General features: G+C 37.2%; 1 protein-coding gene across 2 annotated transcripts; it reads right to left on the bottom strand.

Moving 5' to 3' along the window:
• Window positions 1–2,358: 2,358 nt before the first annotated feature.
• Window positions 2,359–17,787, bottom strand: CHURC1 (churchill domain containing 1). Of its 2 annotated transcripts, XM_072629602.1 has the most exons (4): window positions 17,535–17,787; window positions 8,951–9,086; window positions 6,676–6,746; window positions 2,359–2,770 (listed from the first exon to the last, which is right to left on the bottom strand). In XM_072629602.1, the coding sequence occupies exons 1-4, from the start codon at window positions 17,571–17,573 to the stop codon at window positions 2,678–2,680; spliced, it is 339 nt and encodes a 112-aa protein (XP_072485703.1). In that variant the 5' UTR covers window positions 17,574–17,787; the 3' UTR covers window positions 2,359–2,677. The 2 variants fall into 2 exon arrangements, with proteins under 2 accessions (XP_072485703.1, XP_072485704.1); XM_072629603.1 differs by lacking the exon at window positions 6,676–6,746 and having other exon boundaries at window positions 17,535–17,740.
• Between the last annotated feature and the right edge of the window lie 2,190 nt (window positions 17,788–19,977).

A 19,977-nucleotide genomic window follows, 5' to 3' on the forward strand; every position in this document is an offset into this window, starting at 1 on the left:
CTGGTCTCAAGTCATAAAGAAGGGCTCAGATCTGTCTCTGACACCTACTAGTTGCATGAACTTGTGCAAATCACTTAACCTCTCTAAACCTCAGTTTCCTCATTTATTAGTATCAACAGGGAACATAATATCTATAGTACTTATGTTACAGGGTTCTTGAGAGGCTTAAATGAAAAGTATGGACAGAACATTTTGTAACTTTAAAGTGTTATATGAAATTATTATTGTTAAGCCTCAATGAGTTTTTAAAAAATGTTTTATTGATGTCTTCTCTGGAGGAAAAAAATCTTCCTCTGGTCCGAGAGTGACTCCTCCTCTGTAAACAAGAAAAAAAAAAAAAGCAAAAAACGACCCTGACCAACCTTGACAGAGTATTCTACTCTTCTTAATCTTTTCCCTCAGTTAATTATTTCCTGTTTGTCCTGTAAACAGATTGCTTTGTATATATTTGTGTGCATGTTGTCTCCTCCACTAGATCTCCTAGAGGGCAGGAGCTGTCTTTCCTCTTTTTGTATCTCTAACACTTAGCCTTAGCTTGTTACAAAGTAAGAACTCACAAGTAGGGAAACTGAGTCCCACAGTGGTTAAACAACTTGCCAAAGGATATGAAATAATAATTAGCAAAGGTGGGATTTGAACCCAGGTCCTCAAGACTCCAGAGTGATTGTTCTGGAAGAAGGTATGTTTCATTTTCTGCTCACCAGGACAATTGCTAGTTTTTCAGTTACTTGGAATTAATCTTCTTTTTAGTGATCTTTTCATTTACATTGTTACAGTTACTGTGCATACATTGGTCCTTTAGGTTTTATTTATTTCACTTTGTGTCCGTTCACACAAATCCCATTCTGTTTAAAAAAAATTCTAGAACTTTCATCTCATATTTTCATTGAAAAGTAATAATCTCATCATTGTAAGAAACAAAGAATAAGTGATTTGTCCTCGTTCACAACGTGTGACTGCGAATTGAGGAGTGAATCAGAAATAATCCCTAATATGCACTTTCTACTTCATGATTACATAAAACTAGCATATTGTAGTGCGCTTGAACCTCCAAACCAGAAGTTGGTTAGTTTCCCCACTTTCCTCAGTTCCACAAAGCAAGACAGAAACCAGAACTCGATTATCCCTCTCACCAAGGTAGAAGACAAAGCAGATTAAAGAACATTTAGAGTTGTAAGGAACTTTGGAGGTAATTTAGCATAACCTCCTCATTTTAGAGAGGTGAAAACTGAAACTGAGAAGATCTGAGACTTGCCCAAGGCCACCAAGACTTGAATCCAAGCCTCTGGACTTGACTCAAATGCTCTTTTCACTATTACATTAAAAAGCCTTGGTTTTCTTTCTATCAGACTCACTGTACAAAGTAATGTTAAGTAATAATAATTATAAAATGCTAATATCTGTTCTATCTTGGTAAAAGTGCATTTTGTATTACTTTAGAAGCATACAACAGGGAGACTGAAACTCTGTATCATGATTGACCTAATGTTGGAGAAACATAAAACCAATTTATGCTTCAATTTAAAAAATATATGCAATCCAGAACAAAAATACACTATAAAGGTAAAGCTGAAGTAAAGAACATCTTCCTCCTAAGCCCTGAATAGCCAATGTGGGCATAATGGAAAGTTCTAAACAGTTTACGTGCCTTTAACAGTCCTGGTTTTGATCTACCAAGTTTTTTTAAAAAATGCCTTGCTGGGTTTTAAAATGGAGAACTTTCTCAGCTACCAAGGACGAATGCTATCAAGTGGTGGCAACACTAGGGTCAAATATAGGTATGTAGGAAAGTGCAAACATTTTCCAAGAATAAAACAACAGCTGGTTACGATCTAGTTACAGGATTCCCATGAGTGCTGTCTCTGAGATTTGAAGCCTCCTCCCAAATTCACTAGAGAATTACTTCATGCTTATAGAGGACTGTTGAAAGAGAGACAGACCATTCACCGCACAATGCAAAATCTGCTCCCTGGTACTAACTTTACTGCCTTCTTTAAAGGTATGGTTTGGTATTGCCAAGTCTTTCATTTATGCAATTTTTATAAAGTGTATGAGAAAGGACCTCATTTTACAGATGAGGAAATTGGGGCCTAGAGATCAATTGACTTGCCCACAGTCACATACAGTGAGTAAAGTAGCAGAAATGTATACAAACCCAGGACTCTTGATTCCAAACCCATGATCTGTAGCATGCTTTTACAGTTTTCAAACTACTTTTGCATACATAATTTCATAACAGTTTACATAGTCCTATAAAGTAGGTAGAACAAGAGTTATCATTTCTATTTTACAGATGAGAAAATGGAGGGCCAGAGAAGAGATTCCCATAATACATAGTATATAAGCCCACAACATGTCTTCTGATCTGTAGGCCAGTGTTTATTCCATTGCACAAGGAGAGACATTTCATTGCTCCTCTAAAGACATACTTGTTGGGGCATTTTAAGTCATTTTATTTGTCCCAGAGACATGCAGCTTCTAGTCCATTCTGATTCCAGGATATCAACAGGAGACTCTGCTAGCGCCTTGGAAAATTTTTTTTATTTTAGCATAGCCAATTCTGAACTTTGAAAAGCAAGCAACCATTTGAACTGAAAACAAAATGTGAAACTATCAGGTTTTCAAGCATTCTAAGTCGGCACAGTGGTGTAACTACAGTAAAACTGTGGCAAGATGTTCAGAACAACGGAGCCATCTGTCGGGGGTCATCAGGGAGAACACTGATAGAATCTTCTGCTTTGCCACACAATAGACATAGCATGGTATATTCCTAGAACAAGACAAAATAAATAATTACCCTTGGGACATCCAGAGGCTCACTTGATAGCTTTGATTCTATTTTGTAAGAGCTTTTACCTACAAACTGGCATAAACATGCTTTCTCTATCAGTTTCTTCCAAAAACATCAGCACTGGCTTATTTTATGTCACATCTTATATCTCCAGAGCCTTTCATACAAAGGAAACAGTCTGAAGTTCCACTCATTACCTCAAAGCACAGAACTTTATGTTGGGCTCAACAAATTACATATAAATGATCAAGTTGGGGTAGGGGGGTTGAGTGGACAGTGAGAATCAGATTTGAGCTCAGGATCTTTTGGTTTTTCAATTCAACTTATAAAAATTTATCATTTACTATAAGCAGAGAACAAGGTGCTAGGGGAACTTTAAAGATGAATAATAAAGTTTCTGACTTGATGAAATTTGCAGTATGATAAGAGAAATAAAACAGATACATAAAAAAGAAGACAATAGAATATGTAAAATATGAAGCATAAAAAGAGATATAAAGCAAAGTCAAGCCAAGAAGAATTTATTAAGAGCTTACTATGTGCCAGGCACTGTGCTAAGTGCTGGGGATACAACCAAGAGCAAATACAGCCTCTCCCTGCAAGGGGATCACAATCTAATTAAGGGAGACAACATGCCCACAACTATGCAGCCCACACTTAAGCCCATACTTAAGCTAAATTGGGAGTGATCTTAGGAGAAGGCACTAGCATTAAGAGGGGGCAAGGAAAGGCTTTTTGTAGAAGGTGGAATTTTAGCAGAGACTTAAAGGAAGCCAGGGAAGCCAGGAGGTGGATGCTTGTTGACTAAAGTGAGGTCAGAGGAAGGAAAATAATTTCTGAGTGAGGGCAGAGAACAAAGAACATTTTGTAGAGGATGTGATATTTGAGATGAACAAGCAGGGGCTGGATTTCAAAAGGCAGAGAGATAGGAGGGGTGACAGGCATTCTGTATGTTCTAACAAATAGAATAAACAAGGGCAGAGAGCACTAGACCTATGCAAAACATTGGGTAATCCAGTGCGGCTAAAGCATGTAGGGGCGTGCAGAAGAATAAAGCTGGATTGTGGGAAGAGCTTTTCATTCCAAGCTGAAGAGTATGGCTTTTCTTTAGGAAGGGGCCCTTGCAGGGTTTTGAGCACAGGATGGACAATACTAGTTTTGTATATGAAAAAGATGAATCTAGTAGTGGTATAAAGACCAGACCACGGAAGGATGAGTCTGAAAGCTGGCGATGAGTCAGAAAACAATACTCCAGGTAAGAGATCCTTAAATAGGGAAAAGTCAGAGGGAACAGAAACAAAGATATGATGGGAGATTGTTATTAACCAAATTAATAACCAATTTGGGGAGATCCTGAGTTCCCCCTTTTCTCTTGAAGGATATTGCAGTTGAGGAGATTGGACTAGCTTTCTTGTTCAAGACCCCACCTAGGAGGAGTAGCCATTGTGTTGTACTCAGGCTTTGGTGGGGCCTAATTCTTTTAATAGACAGCCCAAAGCTAAGGGATAGTCTGGGTACAGAGATTAGTCTCTCAGTCAAAGGATAACACAGTGTCACTCTCAGCCCCTGACTGTAATATTCTAATTAGAGTTGACTGCCACTCCTTGAACAAAACAATGTATAAGTTCTAAGCCCAGTGACCAGACGATGACCATCATTTTATTAATAAACATGCTGACCTTATTAATAAAATGGTTAAATTACCTTTGACTCTTGACCCTTTAAAATCACCTAAATGGGAAATATATTGTAGAGCATTTGATCAGATTGTTAGAAGTGTGAAAGCACAGTTGGTTAGGTGGGAATTTGAAAAAAATTAGGAAGTCAGAGAGGGAGCTGCTCCTTTGGAGCTTGAGTGAGCTTATGGAAACAACTGAGGTTATATTCAACCAGTTAATCAATCCACTAGTAAATGTTTATTAGGCATCAATGGTGCTGAAGGTAACATAAAATAAAAAAAAATTCTTCCTGCCTTTAAGAAGCTTATAAATAGTTTTTTAAATGCACATGAAATAACTAAGAATAAATTATGTGATACTGATATTGTAAAAGAAATGTGGAGAATGAAACTATTATGATGGACTGGAATAGTAACCCAGAGCAAAAATTCTAAGACTTAGTTGGGATCTAATAATCAGACAAATATGAGCCCTTCTATCAGGGCTTTATGGACTGCTGAAAAACCACCAAAATCAAATTTCTGTAAGTCAGTACACAAAATGGATATAAGATCTTAATTTTAGAGCTGGAAGAGACCTTGGAGGCAATTTTTACAGATATGTATAGGTGTTCATTTTACAGAAGAGAAAACTGAGGCCCAGGAAGGTTAAGAGATTTCCCTAAGGTGACAGACTGTAGAAGTAGAAGTAGTAGTGGTAGTAGGAGGAGGAGGAGGACGAGGAGGAGGAGGAGGAATAGAGATGGGATTTGAACCTAAGTCCTCTGACTCCAAAGACAGCATTCTTTCCAGTGACAATAAGATAAATGTCTTCACATATTGGAAGGGCAGTCATAAAGAAGAAAGTTCAGTTCTGTTCTGTTTGGCACCACTGGGTAGACATAGCTTGTCTATGACAGACAAATTTTTAAAAGTACATTAATAGTCACATGAACAGGCATAATGTAATATCCTTCATAATGTAATATCCATTAAAGATAGCAATCCTGGCCCACAAGCAAGCTTTGACTTGCTTTTCCAGTGGCAATGGCTTTGCACAGATTCATTCACATCCAGAGTTCTTTAAACTTAGACATAAAGATGCAGATAGGAAGAAGAGATGTCTTGTTTTTAAAGTTTATTTCAGGGCTGGCAGTCTGGTGAAGACTATGGCCTCCTCGAAATAATATTTTTAAATAACTAAAAGAAATTATATATCTTGGTTCAAGATTAGTGAAAATAAAGATGTAATTTTTTTCATCCAAATTCAAACACCCCAGTTTAAGACCCATGGTTTATATGAATGCCTTGGATGAAGGTTTAAATGGCATGCACATAAAATTTGTGGACTGATGCTGGTAAGAAGAGCTACCATGTTAGATGACAAGACTAGGAAACCAAAAGATATTGACAGGTTAGAACAATGGGTAAAATATAATAAGATGAAGTTTAATATGGACAAATGTTAAATCCAACACCAATAGAAAACAAATCAATGATACAACTATCAAGGGAGAGAGGAATGGCTAAATAATAGTTCATAAAAAAGGATCCTGGGGGTTTAAGGGACTAAAAACTTTTGGTAGCAATTAAACATAGCAACTAAAAAAGCTATTTTGTTATTATCTGCATTAACATAAATATCATGTCTAGAATGAGGGAGACTTTGGTACTGCTCTGATGTGTTTAGGGTAATATGTCTCATTCTGGACTCCATATCTTGGGAAGGTCATTGTTAAACTGAAGAGCACCTAGAGAAAGACAACCAGGATGCCACTAAGACTTAAAATGAAGTTTTAAGAGGATTGGTCAGAAGAAAGCATGGAGAAGAGCAGACTCAAGGGGGACATCATAGCAATTTTTACCAGCTGAAGGGCTGCCATATTGGAAAGGGACTGAGCTGGTTTTACTTGGCCCTAGAAGTCTGAAACAGAACTAATGGGTGGGAGTTGCAAAGAGCTATTTTTAAACAACTGAAAATCAGAGCTGTCCAAAAGTATAAAGGAGTTAATAAACTCTTTAGTATTGTAGGTCTTCAACTAAAGGCTATACAATCACATTTGAGGATGGTAATAGAGAAGATTCCTGCTCAAGAATAGGTGGGACTATGTGCATTTGAGATCCTCTCAGATTCTGTAAATCTATGATTCTATCTGTCAGTATCTTGTAAGTACCTAGGATTTTATAGAATATTAAAATATTTTTCCTCAAGGCTTAAGATATTTACCTGATATTCATCCATGACGCTGAATGTATACTCATGCCTGGCTACTATGTGATGACAATTCTTACACACATCTGCAAGACAAATGGGAAACATGGCACATTTCATTTGCCTCAGAATAGTAACATTTTTCTCTTTACATGGCAATTGCTTTAAAAGAATCTTAGCTCTATTTATTTTATGGCACACATAAGGAAATTTGTTATATCTACTTTTATTTTAAAAAAACAGATATATACCATTATACCATTTTACAATTAAAGATCTAAAATTGTGGCCTGAAAGTATATATAATTCTCACCCCAAAGTTATAAGATAATCAGTGAACACACATTTAAATATAACTTTAAAACTCATAGTACTTGCACAAATATACAAACAAAATTTATTTTCAAAAATGAGATGGTGTTAAACTATATTATAAGATAAGATCCCTGTTGAATTATGAGATGGATAATTCTGATTACTTTAAACTAATATTTCCTTGTATAAATAAAACCGATGTAGCCAAGAATAAAAGGAATATAGAAAATTGGGAAAAACCTTTTATAGACAATCTCTCAGATAGGATGTGATTGTGTTAGCCTATTGCTGTGGTATAGGAAATGATGAGTTGACTGATTTAGAAAAACATGGAGAAACGTGGACCTATGAAGGAAAATACTGTCCACCTTCTAGATATCTATGTATATGTGTGTGTATATAACTATATCTATAATCCACCCTTAAAAAGGAAGTTAAAAGTATACAGCAGATAACAAAAGAAAATCTACAAGAAGCAAAAAAAAGATGGGCAGTTTTGAAAACAATGTGTATTGTTTATTATATATAGGCTTTCTTGAATGGAAATTCATTGTTTTATACTGAATCCTTTCTTATGTTCTGCTGTGTACATGGCATTTTTTTTTCTTTTCTCATTTTGTATTTAAGTTTAAAATAAATTTAAAAATTTACCAATGAACTAAAAATGCCTAGTCTGAATTAGGGTTGGGTTAATATGATTTACTTCAGATATTTAAAGTGGATTTAATGGTTAAAAAAAGTTTAAAAGGATGAAAAGTAGAGCTTTAAAAAAATTACACTACCTCACAATTGCCTGAATTTATTTTAAAAGGTTGCTACCCATCCCTCTCCCATAGCCAAATCCTTTATTGAGAATAATTCATCACTTATTCCAATTATCTGGTTACTTTGAAAATGTAGGTCAATTAAGAACCTGGAAATAAGCCTCCCCAAAGGGCTCTCAATAGGTAAAAAAGTTGTCATAAAATTCATACAATAAATTCATATACTTGACTCAGATGAGAGACCCTATGACCCTCATTTTGGGACTATTTCTTTTCACTTTACACACAATTGTAATGAGCGAAGTGATTTGGTTTTCTTTAAAATTTAATTTCCCCAAGTACAGAATTGGAAAGAACAGATCAGAACAGAATGATGAGATCCTACTAGAAGCAGGTCCACTGACAGTTGAGGAAAAGTCAGGAAGACAACAAAAAAATTAAAAAGGACATATAATAAGAACTCAAAAAGTACAGCAACCTGGGGGAGTCAACCCTACAATATAGGATCATAACCAGCTAATCTGTAACTGAGGCTAGAATATAAAATTATGCCCCACTATGCTAAGGGCAAGGTGTGCTTGGGTCAGGAAATGAATATTTTATGTTTTCTATCCTCTCAACTTTGACCCTGCAGGCAAATGCCTCATCTGCCTCATGTTTGTGAAGGCTTCAATTATCTGGGAAATCTACTCATGAAGAATCAATCAATCAATCAATCAACATTTATTAAAGTAGCTACTATATGCCAGGCACTGTGCTACATGCTGGACATATAAAAACAAAAAAATGAAACAATCTTTACTCTTGATGAGCTTACATACTATTGAATAAGTAACAGCAGTTCACATTTGGATAGTTTTCTACAGTTTTCAAAAGGCTTTCCTTACAATACTGAAGATGAACAGTCCTATTTTATAGGTGAGGAAATAAGATTCATGGAGGTTAAATGACTTGCATACGGTCACAGTTAGAACTCAAATGAAGTTCTTCTGTCCAGTGTTCTTTCCAATCTCCTACTTCCTATTACCTTTTACTAACAATTTTGCAAAAGTGAGGCTTTTAGTGTACTTTCTCCTCTTAAAAACTTAGCAAAGCACTTCACAGAAACACAAAAACTTAAACCTAAAGTTCTATTTACATAACAGATCAGCTTAATTAAACTAAAATCTACTAACAAAGGGTCACTAATTAAGAAAACAAAGCCTGCTTACGGTCATAGGTAACTATTTCTTCTCCATCCTCCTCTTTCATGGATTTGTTTGCAATCAGCATAAAATCCCGTTTATTGCACATTGCACAGCCTATGTAGTTGAGCAAAAAAGATCCATTCTCCAGGCAGGTGTTACCCTAAAATAACAAAAATTAAAACAAAAATAAATTCCTTTTAATCTGCAGTATTATAGTATTTAGATATCACAATATTTAAAATAAGAATAAAACATTCCCTTCAAAAATTACTAGAAAAAATTTTCAATGAACTTGGAGAAAAGGTTTTTTAGAAAAAATTATGACCCCAAATTTGTTCACTTGAAGACTGTAAAAATAACATTCCACAAAGAGCCAGGACCCTCTATATCAAACTGGAGTTTAGAGGATTAGATTTCCATTAGAATGGCAAAAATCATTTTTAGAGCAATTAGAAACTATGCCCAAAGAGCTATAAAACCATGAATAGTACCCTTTGATCTAAAATACCACTACTAAGTCTGTATCTCAAAAGAAATAAAAAACAAAAAGGAGAAGAATCTCTATGTACAAAAAATACTTATAGCAGTTCTTCTGGTGGCAAAGAACTGAAAATTGAGGGGATGCCCATCAATTGGGGAATAGTTAAACTGTGCTATGTGATTGTGATGGAATACTACTGTGCTATAAGAAATGATGAGCAGGACGCTCTCAGAAAAACCTGGAAAGACTTACAGGAACTGATGTAAAGTGAAATGTACTGTGTACAAAGTAACAGCAATACTGTAAGATGATTAGCTTGAATGACTTAGCTATTCTCAGTAATACAATGATCTAAGACAACTCTGAAGGACTTAGGATGAAAAATGCTATCCTTCCCCAGGGAAAGAATTGATGATGTCTGAATATAGATTAAAGTATACTTTTTTAACTTTATTTTTCTTAAGTTTTTTTTTTTGTCTTTTCTTTCACAACATGACTAATATGACTAATATGTTTTGCATGACTACACATGCATAACCTATATAGAAATACTTGCCTTCTAAATGGGGGAACGGAAGGAAGAGAATTTTGAACTCAAAGTTTTAAAAATGAATGTTAAAAATTATTTTTACATGTAATTGGGGAAAATAAAGTAGTAAATAAATAAAAAATAATAAAATAACTCTAGAAAATATAAAATACTTGGGAGTCTACCTGACAAAACAAACCCAAGAATTATATGAAGACAACTATAAAACACTTCTTACACAAATAAAAGGCAGATCTAAATAACTGGAAAAATTTTAATTGCTCATGGGCAGGCTGGGCCAATATAATAAAAATAACAATTCTACCTAAATTAATTGTTTAGTGCCATACCAATCAAACTACCAAAAATATTTTATAGAGCTAGAAAAAATAATAAAATCCATCTGGAAGAACAAAAGGTCATGGATATCAAGAGAATCAATGAAAAAAATGGGAAGGACAGTTGTCTAGCTGTACCAGATCTCAAACTGTATTACAAAAAATAAACTGTATTATTATCAAAACAGTCTGTTACAGGCTAAGAAACAGAGTGGTAGATCACTGGAATAGATTACATACACATTACATTATAGTAAATGACCACAGTAATCCAGTACATGATAAACCAAGCTTTTGGAACAAAAACTCATTATTTGACAAAAATTACTAAGAAAACTAGAAAACAGTATGGCAGAAACTAGGTATGGATCAACATCTCATACCATATACCAAGATGAGGTCAAAATGGGTACATGGTTTACACATAAAGGGTGATGCCATAAGCAAATTAGGAGAGCATGGAATAGTTTATCAGATTTATAGATGAAGGAAGAATTTAGGATCAAAGAAAATATAGAGAGCATTACAAAATGTAAAATGGATAATTTTGATTATATAAAATTAAAACTTCTTTTGCACAAACAAAAGCCAATGCAACCAAAATTAATAAGGAAAGAAGAAAATTGGGGGAACATGTTTGTAACAAATATCTCTGATAAAGGTCTCATTTTTCAAACACAAGTTCCTTGAGAACAAGAGACTGTAGGTTGGTAGGTTTTTTGTTTTTTTTTGTACTCCAATTGTCTAGTACAGTTTCTGATACCTAGGAGATGATGACTAAATGCTTGCTGAGTGACTTTAAATATGAGGAAACTAAGGCTACAAGAGGTGAAGTCACTTTTGCAGGGGTCACACAGCTATGTCTAGGTCTGATCTAAAGCCTGATCTCCCTGATGGTGATCAGTTTTCTCTCTAGGTCTGGGAAACAGCATGGTGCAGCAGAAAGAACACTGGACTCCTAACTAGAACTGAGTTCTACTTCCAGCTTTGCCACTAGCTGCATGGTATCATAGCTTCTTCTGGGTTTGTTTCCAAATTCTCAAATTCAGGGTATCATCCACTTTGCTATGCCTTCTAATTGTACTTGTAAGGTACTCAGTTGAACTTTAAAATAGCTCTTCTCTTAGTTCTTAATATAATCACAACTCAGTCAACTATAATTCCTGGGCCAAAAAAAGTTCCCAGTTCTAAGTGATGATTTATAGGGAAGAGAAAGCAAGAGGTCTATAATCCATGAGATCGGACACAAATACAAAATAAATGTGAGTCAGCTCTCTATAACACTATTTGTGGAAATGCTTCATAAAAATAATTTTGGCATTCAGTTCAAGGGAAGTTTTCCCCAAAGGCTTTTTAGTAATTAAAAGGTTATATTCTCCATCACTTTCTAGCTAACAACCTCAAGAAAATGTAATCATGCCAACAGTCTTGTGAATTATGTTTTATGAAATTTATATTTTATAAAAAAAAGAGATCACATTCATAGGCATATTGAACTACTGCTCTGGAGCAAAGGACATGTTTTCAGTTGATAACAACTCATGTACTTCACATTTGATTTAAATTTGATACCATATTAAAAGAAAAGGTAAAACAAGGTAGAAAATGCCCATTGATGGATCTATGAAAGAAGGAATGGGAATGGGATGGTGATCAGTTCTCTCTCTGGGTCTGGGAAACACCATGGCACAGTTTTTAGAAAGAACACTGGACTCCTAACTAGAACCGAGTTCTACTTCCAGCTTTGCCACTAAGTTGCATGGTATCATAGCTTCTTCTGGCCTTGCTTCCACAACTGTAAAATTAGGATTGGTAAACTAAATCACATCTAAGGTCCTTTTTACTTCTGAGTCTACAAAAATGACCAAAAAACTATATGCAGGCCGATACATACAAGAATTTTTGTTGTTGTCCAACTCTTTGTGACCCCATTTAGGATTTTCTTGGTAAAAATATTGAAGTGGTTGGTTATTTCCTTCTTCAGCTTATTTTACAGATGAGCAAACTGAGAAAAACAGAAACTTGCCCAGGGTAACATTGCTAGTATGTGGTCTGAGGCCAGATTTGAGCTCAGGAAGATGAGTTTTCTTGACTCCAGACTGGCATTCTATCCCCTGTGCCACCTACTTGCCCCTCAAGAATACTATCTTACATCTGTAACAACTAAGATTCTACTTTTATGATTTCTCAGATCAGGGAGGAAACCCTATGTTGTATAAAAATATGCCAGTGAAACCCAAGTTCTGTTAAGTCCTATAGGCTAAGCTATAGTTTAATTTGAAGAGGCTCATCATCAGAGTGATCAGGTGATTTTTTTTGTTGGGGGTGAGAGGAACTCAAAGGCTGTGCTCCATATAAGTGGAACCAATAAAATCACAGTTCTTTGAAGTATATTTGTACAGTGCTTTACAGTTTACATTTACGTATATTTTCTGAACTTCACAACAATCCCGGAAAGGAGGTTAAGAATTATTATCCTGATTTTATGGATGAGAAAATTAAATAAATGGTAACATGGTTACTGAGTAAGCAAGGCATTATTCCTTATTCAATGCTATTGCCAACACAACTATGCTATTTCCTCACAGTGCTACCATATAAGTGTCTGTGATCTTATCACAAAATGTGATCTCTTTATAAAATGCAAACCTTAGGAACTGGTATGATGGAAGATGAGACATACAATATAACTGCTGTGTTATGAAAAAAACGAGCACTTGGAATAGCTGAATTTACAGATTCCAGACTTGGCTTTTGAGCCCCATAGAACTGAAAGCAGTGGCGATAAGCTACAAGGGACCTTTGTCTATGAGTCCTCTATATGATGAATAGTTGCAATCATCAGACTTCTGAGAATGTGGATTTACATATGCAATATTACAGAGCTTCTTTATACTGGAAGGAAAAGAATACATCAATTCCACAATATGTAGCCTACTACAACAATAGTTTCAAAATAGTACCAGAAACAAATGGATAAGGTTTAAAAATAACTTTCAACAAGTTAATAAGTATCCTTGGGAAATATAGTTAGATATTTGAAAAAATACATATATACATTTGTTGTGAGTAATGTTTGTCCCTCACTCCTGACCCAGAAAAAAATGTTACAATAAGAACTGATACAATACACAATACATTACAGCAAAGTTAATTTCAGGAATTTGTGGTAATTCTGAAAGGGAATGTACTGAATTTACTTGGCTGAGCAAATGTTTCTGTACAGACAGTGCAAAGTGCAACCCTGTAAACAAGAATAGTGAGAATGTTTAAAGTATTTACAAAAACAGATTTTTAAAAAGCATCTAATATAAGACCCTACTGTGCTTGTTGCTTACTGATTGCCAAAAAGCATTTGAATAAAATGTCACTTTACAAACTCTGTATCCCATCTATACATCATAATCTCTCAGGATTGCTTAGAAGATGTAACAACAGAAACAGCTGTTGAATGATCCTTTGATAATAAATTTTAAGCAAAACATTTGAGTATTTAAGTACTAAGAGTCATTTATAGGCATTTTAAGTAATTTATCAGACTACAGTGTGAATGAAGAAATAGTTAGCCTAATATAACTTACTGCATGTGGAAAATATAAAACTAAAATATTTTTATGTGTAAAGTCACTTTTCATTAACTAAGACTGACCTTTATTAAGTTAAAATTAATGAGACAGAAAACAGCAAAATTAGATTAAATTCTGTTTCAAACTAGTTAAGTATGCTTGTTTTTGAGTTCAGCAAAATAAAAAAAAATGGGTTTGGCAACCTAATAATGTCCATTCTCATGTTTGGTTCATGATTCCGTTCAAGAACTCATTGCAAATACATCACCATCTGCACTGAATTCAGGCCAATTTGTTGCTTGTCTGTGAAATGCACCCACCACAAACCTCCAGACATCTGTACATATCCAAAAGAGAAACATCTAAATATTGTACATATTGGCAGTCTGAACTACTAACTATCTATGTGTACCAGATTTGGAACTCCCCATTAGGCCAATCCATTATTCCCTCCCTAGCTAATATTTTCAATCTCTCTCTCCCTACTGATTCCTTCCCCTTGACCTTTATATGTACAACTAGGTCTCTTTTATCCTAATAATACTTTCCCTTGATAACAACTCCCTATTTCTATCATCAAGCCACTGTTTTTCCTTCCTCCCTTCCTTCAATACTAACCATCTATCATATATGAGAAATCTGTCTGGTGCTTCTATTTCCTCAACATGCACACCTTCTTTAACTCCTTCATTACTCATGTGAAACGATAAAATCTTGTATAGCCTATTTGTCAAATTCAATAGCTTTTTCTCATGTCAAGATCTAGTACTTTGAAATTCCTCACCAGCCTCTAATCTTTCTATCTCTCCAACCTTATGCCCTTCTCATGATCTTAGCTGCTCTGACATCACAATCTCCCAGTCTCTTTATGTACCTCCAAGCCCAGCCTCAACTCCAAGGCTTGCCACTGTAATATTTTACTAGCAACTACTCTAGAATACCTTACTCTCCTCACTTACTCATTTTCTACCTTTTAATCTTTATTTCTGAATAATCTCAGACGGTGGCATTTAATTATCTGCTCCTGCTCTGTGACTGCTAAGTGGAATTGGGAAATAAGGAAATTAAATCGATTTTGCCTGCTATTGTGGTCTTTCATTTTCTAACAGGACCAATAACATCATGGGGTGATATCCCGACTTGTGGGTGAATTGAATTTAAGTGAGGAAGACTTGTACAAAGTCGTCAGCCTTGCTCTTTTTTCCAGAATCATCAAAGTTGAGTGGCAGGACAAAGTCAGCACAACTGGTGATGATCCTGAATGAAGTAGATAACATTGGTGTCTTTGATGTCTAACTTCTAAGCATTCCCCAGCACCTGCTTCAATTGCCTTTATGGCCTTTGGAACAAACTGTTCTCATCTGCCCATTCTGCTGGGGGAAGTCTTCACATGCTTGGCGTAAACACCTGTTAACTCCCCAACGGGTTTGTGCCCATTAGTTACCCTCAACCTAATTTTAGCCTGTCTGCTGAGATGGTTTACCAGGGTGTGAGTGCTACAGTTTCCTGGAGTCACAGGTGAGAGTTAAGTGACAGGTAGATACCAAAGATGCACAGTCCTGAAAAATGCCTGGAAAGCCCTTACACTAGAGACGCTAGTCCTTCTTGAACATCTCACACTCCAGGTGGCCTAATTAAAGTTGCAAAGAAGCATATTCTGGTTCAGCATAAGGAAAATAAAAGTGAAATGTGCTGCCTAAGGTGGAAGTGGGTTCCCTTTCCGTGGAGTTCTTCAAAGCAATATGTAAAATGCCTACCACAATCAAAGCACTTAGTTAGACACTGGTGATACAGGGTAGCTGGGAGAAGGCACACAAGCTGAATCTTGAAAGCAATTAGTGATCCCAAGGTTGAGAAAGTAGGGCATTTCAAACATGGGGTGGGGCAGCCTGTGTAAAGCCACAGAGGTGGAAAATGAGATGTGATGTACAAGGGACAGCACACAGACCAGTTTGGCTGGGACACAAGAGTGCATGAGGAACAGTAATGTGAAATATCTGGAAAGGTGGGGTCTTCGCCAATCTCCTTCATTTCTGCTAGTGTTCATAAGGTCATAAAATCACTTACTTAAAAGATAGAATAACTTTAATATGTTACAGATCAGGAAACTGAAGTCCATAGAGGTTAAATAACTTGACTAAGGTCACAAAAGCACTAACAGTCAAGATATGAATGAACCCATTCCCTATGGCTCCAAATCCAGCACTCTTTCCACTGTACCATGTTGCCTCATGTTGCTCCTTGCCCTAGAATGCTCTTTCCTCCTCCAAATATCTAAAAGACTTCACATTGATCTCCCTTTCTGAACTCCTATAGTATATATTGATTATCACCCTTTTCTGGGCCATAATTACATATTGCTTTATGTTGATACTAAGCTGTTTCAAGGGCATAATATATCTGTTCCTCTGGAAGTTTATAGGATCATAGACTGGGTCCAAATCCTCATTTTATAGTTGAAAAACTGAAGCACGGAGAAATTTCTACTTATGCTGTATAAACACACCATTTGTAATTTACAAAGGCCTTTCCTATACATTATGTCATCTGATTCTCATAACAGAAGGGCTGGTAGGCAGAGCAGATATTATCCTATTTTACATAGTAGGAGACTGAAACTTAAGCAGATTTGGCTAAATTCACATTTACTCATAGCAGAGGTGAGATTAGAATTCAAGTCTTTTGAATCCTTATTTGAAATTCTTTGCCCTAAGGTCATGTGGGATCTTAAATATCTTTGCCTATGCCTCCAAATTTAAAAAAGTGCTGTACTAGTTCAAATATAATATTCTTCAAAATAGGGAAGACTCTTAATGAAATCTCTTTAAACAGAAAAAATATGGGCATTAAAAAAAACACCAAATTGCTACACAAGACATTTATAGTGAGATTAAAACATTTTTCATTCCCAATACAATGCTTTAAACTTTTACTTTTCACCACTCCTCATCTTTAATAATTCATACTTCTACAGTGCTTTAAGGTTTACAAAGCACTTTCTTCACAAATAACTACGGTTATTTTCTATTGTAAGGAGAAAGGAATAAGCACATATAGTGCCTACTATGTGCCAAGCACCTAAGTCTCACCTGGAATCTAGAGGTGTTGTGATCAAACCTACTATGCAGCTCCTGAGAGATAGGTAATGGACTGAGAATCAATTTTTTGGATATGGCCAACAAAGGGATTTAGTTTGCTTATCTATACATGTTTATAAGGAGGACTTTGTCTTTCTCAAAAGGGGTTGGGGGGAGAGGTGGATTTTCGTTGACTGTAAAAAGAAATTAAGGAAAAACTCTGTTGGGAAATCTGGTTCAATTCTGGCGTAAAATACATGATTTAAGGAGAAAAAAAACCTGAATGAGGCGTCCGAACAGCCTGGCTACATTACAGCCCTTGCTGAATGGACAGGGGGCAAGAGAAAGCCAGAGCAGCTTTAAGAGCAGACGGACGCCCCGCCTGCGGGGCCGGGCGCCCTCCGCTCGGCTCCGGGACCGCGCGGGCCCCGCCGGGGTCAGGGGCAGGGGCCCAAGGGCACCGACGTCAGCCCCCCCAGGGCCGGGCAGCCTTCCTTCCGGCGAGTCTGCCTTCACGCTCCCACCTCCGGCAGCCCTTCCTTCCCCACCTACAGAGTCGGAGCCGTCGGGGCTCCGGGCCAGGGGGAACACGGAGGCCCCCACGCCCTGCGGCTCACCCGGTTCGGGTATTCCTTTTCCACACAGTCCCCACACATCGCGGTACCAGCAGCGGCCCTCGCTCACGGCGGCCAGTTACTTCCGGGAGGACGTAACCTCGCGACAGCTGGCGAAGGCTGACGTAGGCGCCACCAGTGGCTGTCCCCTGGGGCCCGTAAACAGGGAAAGAGACGAAAGTCCCGCCCCCTAGCGGAGGTCTAGGGTAGAGCCTGAGAGTATGTACACCGGGCGCTGAGGGCTCTGGGAAATGGTGAGAGAAGGGGCGGTGTAGGCAAGAGGCTTTCTGAAGCCAGGCAGACAGACCATCGGATGGATGGAACGGTGGATGGGAGACAGGCCAATAGGATAAATGGACAGAAAAACAGATGGTTAAATGGAAAGACAGATGATAGATGACATGGATAATGGATAAATAGATGTATAGATCACAGATGGATAAATAATAGATATATAGATAACATAAATGGGAGGATGGTAGATGACAAAGGGATAGATGGATAGACAGATAATGGATAGATGATAGATGGATAAATGTTAGGTATATAGATAGGCAACAAATGGATGGATGATAGATGACGGAGAGTTGGATAGATAGATTAGATAAACAGAGCAAGCATCTATTAAGCATTTTCTTTGTGTCAAGCACTGTGCTAAACACCAAGGATGCCTTCTCTCAGAGAGCTCCCACACTCAAGGAGCTTATGGGGGAAGATGACGTATAAAGAGGGCTGGTGAGATGGTAAAGTTCAAAGTCCAAGGAGTAAGTAGAGCTGGGAATAAAAGAAGTATGGCCTGGATCTCTCGTGAAATGATGTTTCCATGATGGGATTCTCCAATCAGGAGAGCAGGATCTTAGAGTAAAGGTATCTTTATGCATCACAAAGAATAATTGACTGTACTCCAGCCCAGCCTCTTGGCCAAGCTCGACATATCACCTTACCATACAAGAGAAGGGCAAAGAATTCCTTCTCTGTGTCTAGGTTCCTGCTGTATATAAAGAGGAATGATGATTAAAATCCTACAAGCACCATCATCACCATGTCATAGATATAGAGTTGGAAAGGACCTCAGAGGCCATCTAAAATCCAATCCCCTTATTTTACACATGAGGAAACTGAGGCCAAGGAAGGTTAAGTGAGTTGCCCAGGTCACCTAAATAATAAACACCAAGTAGAATTTGAATCATTTGCACCTAAGAAGCGTCTCATAGAACAGTGATAAGGTTAACGAGAGGTCACATTTTTGTTGGCAAATAAATAAAAAGGTACTTAGTATATTTAAAATACTTGTATGTTCTAAAGAATACCTTATATCATAGATCCTCTGGGAACTACTGGCTTCCTTCAACACTCAGCTCAGGTGCTACGTCTTCCTGACAAGATCCTGATCATGGAAAGGTTGCTGGTACTCTTTCTCCATCTGGAGGGTAGAAACTTTAGTGTTTTTTGGGTTGTTGTTTTGGTGAAGACAAAGTAGCTTGCACACAAGCATTTTTAAAAACTCCTTAAGTTGTAGCATTATTAGTGAAAAGTAGGGAGTCATTCCTTGACCAACTGATTTGCCCCAGCTCAGGATATAATCACAAATAATGAGATGATAAACTTAGTGTAAAGACAGGTGTAATTTCAGAAAATAAAGTGGTTGGTAGTCCATTGACTATGATGCTTTCTATGGAATGACTTACCTAGTGAGAAACATTGCATTTGCCAGGATGGACAGACAAGGATGCAGGGAAGGAGTGGAGTTTAGCAACTTGAGGCGGGAGACACTTAACAGAAAAGAGAACTGAATATGGACCCAATAAAGAGGTAGCCCTAGCAATCAAGAGTCAAGCTGTGGCCAGGAGGGGATACTGGGATCCCAGCTGAGTGAGGAGATATTGGGCTTCCAGGGACACAGCATGAGGGTCCCATGAGGAGATAAAAAACACTGGAGTCTAACAGTACTGGGGGCATGAATTGGCTTGGTCATATGTGTTCCCTGTATATGTGGCATTCAAACTATGCTTCAGAAAGCACACCTCTGATGGGCTGGCCATGTTGTTTGAATGTAAAATGTACGCTTGACAAAAAGACTATTTTATGGAGATCTCACATGGGGCAGGTGATCACATGGTGTCCAGAAGAAATGATATAAGGTCACTCTCAAGATCTCTCTCAAGAACTTTGGATTCGACTATACAACATGGGAGACACTGGCACAGGACCACTCAGCATGGCATGCCCACATCAGAAAAGGTGCTGTGCTCTATGAACAAAGCAGAATTGATACAGCACAAAATAAACTTAGGATGCGCAAATTTGGAGCATCCACCCCAATATTCACCTGGACTATCTGTGCCCAACCTGTGGTGGAGCATTTCGGGCTTGTATTGGTTTGATTAGCCATAGTCAGACACAGTGATATTTCACTTTATGCGTCATTTTGGTCCTCTTCAACAAC

The sequence above is a fragment of the Notamacropus eugenii genome, chromosome 1, assembly GCF_028372415.1.
Source record: "Notamacropus eugenii isolate mMacEug1 chromosome 1, mMacEug1.pri_v2, whole genome shotgun sequence".
NCBI classification, from domain to species: Eukaryota; Metazoa; Chordata; class Mammalia; order Diprotodontia; family Macropodidae; genus Notamacropus; species Notamacropus eugenii.

Bases quoted from the DNA above. Each gene is read 5' to 3' on its own strand.
- CHURC1 (XM_072629602.1), bottom strand. From the start codon at position 17,573: ATGTGTGGGGACTGTGTGGAAAAGGAATACCCGAACCGG. The intron at 9,087-17,534 runs GTGAGCCGCAGG...TTGTTATTTTAG, and splicing joins AAAAGGAATACCCGAACCGG to GGTAACACCTGCCTGGAGAA. The intron at 2,771-6,675 runs GTAAATATCTTA...GTCTTGTTCTAG, and splicing joins GCGTCATGGATGAATATCAG to GAATATACCATGCTATGTCT.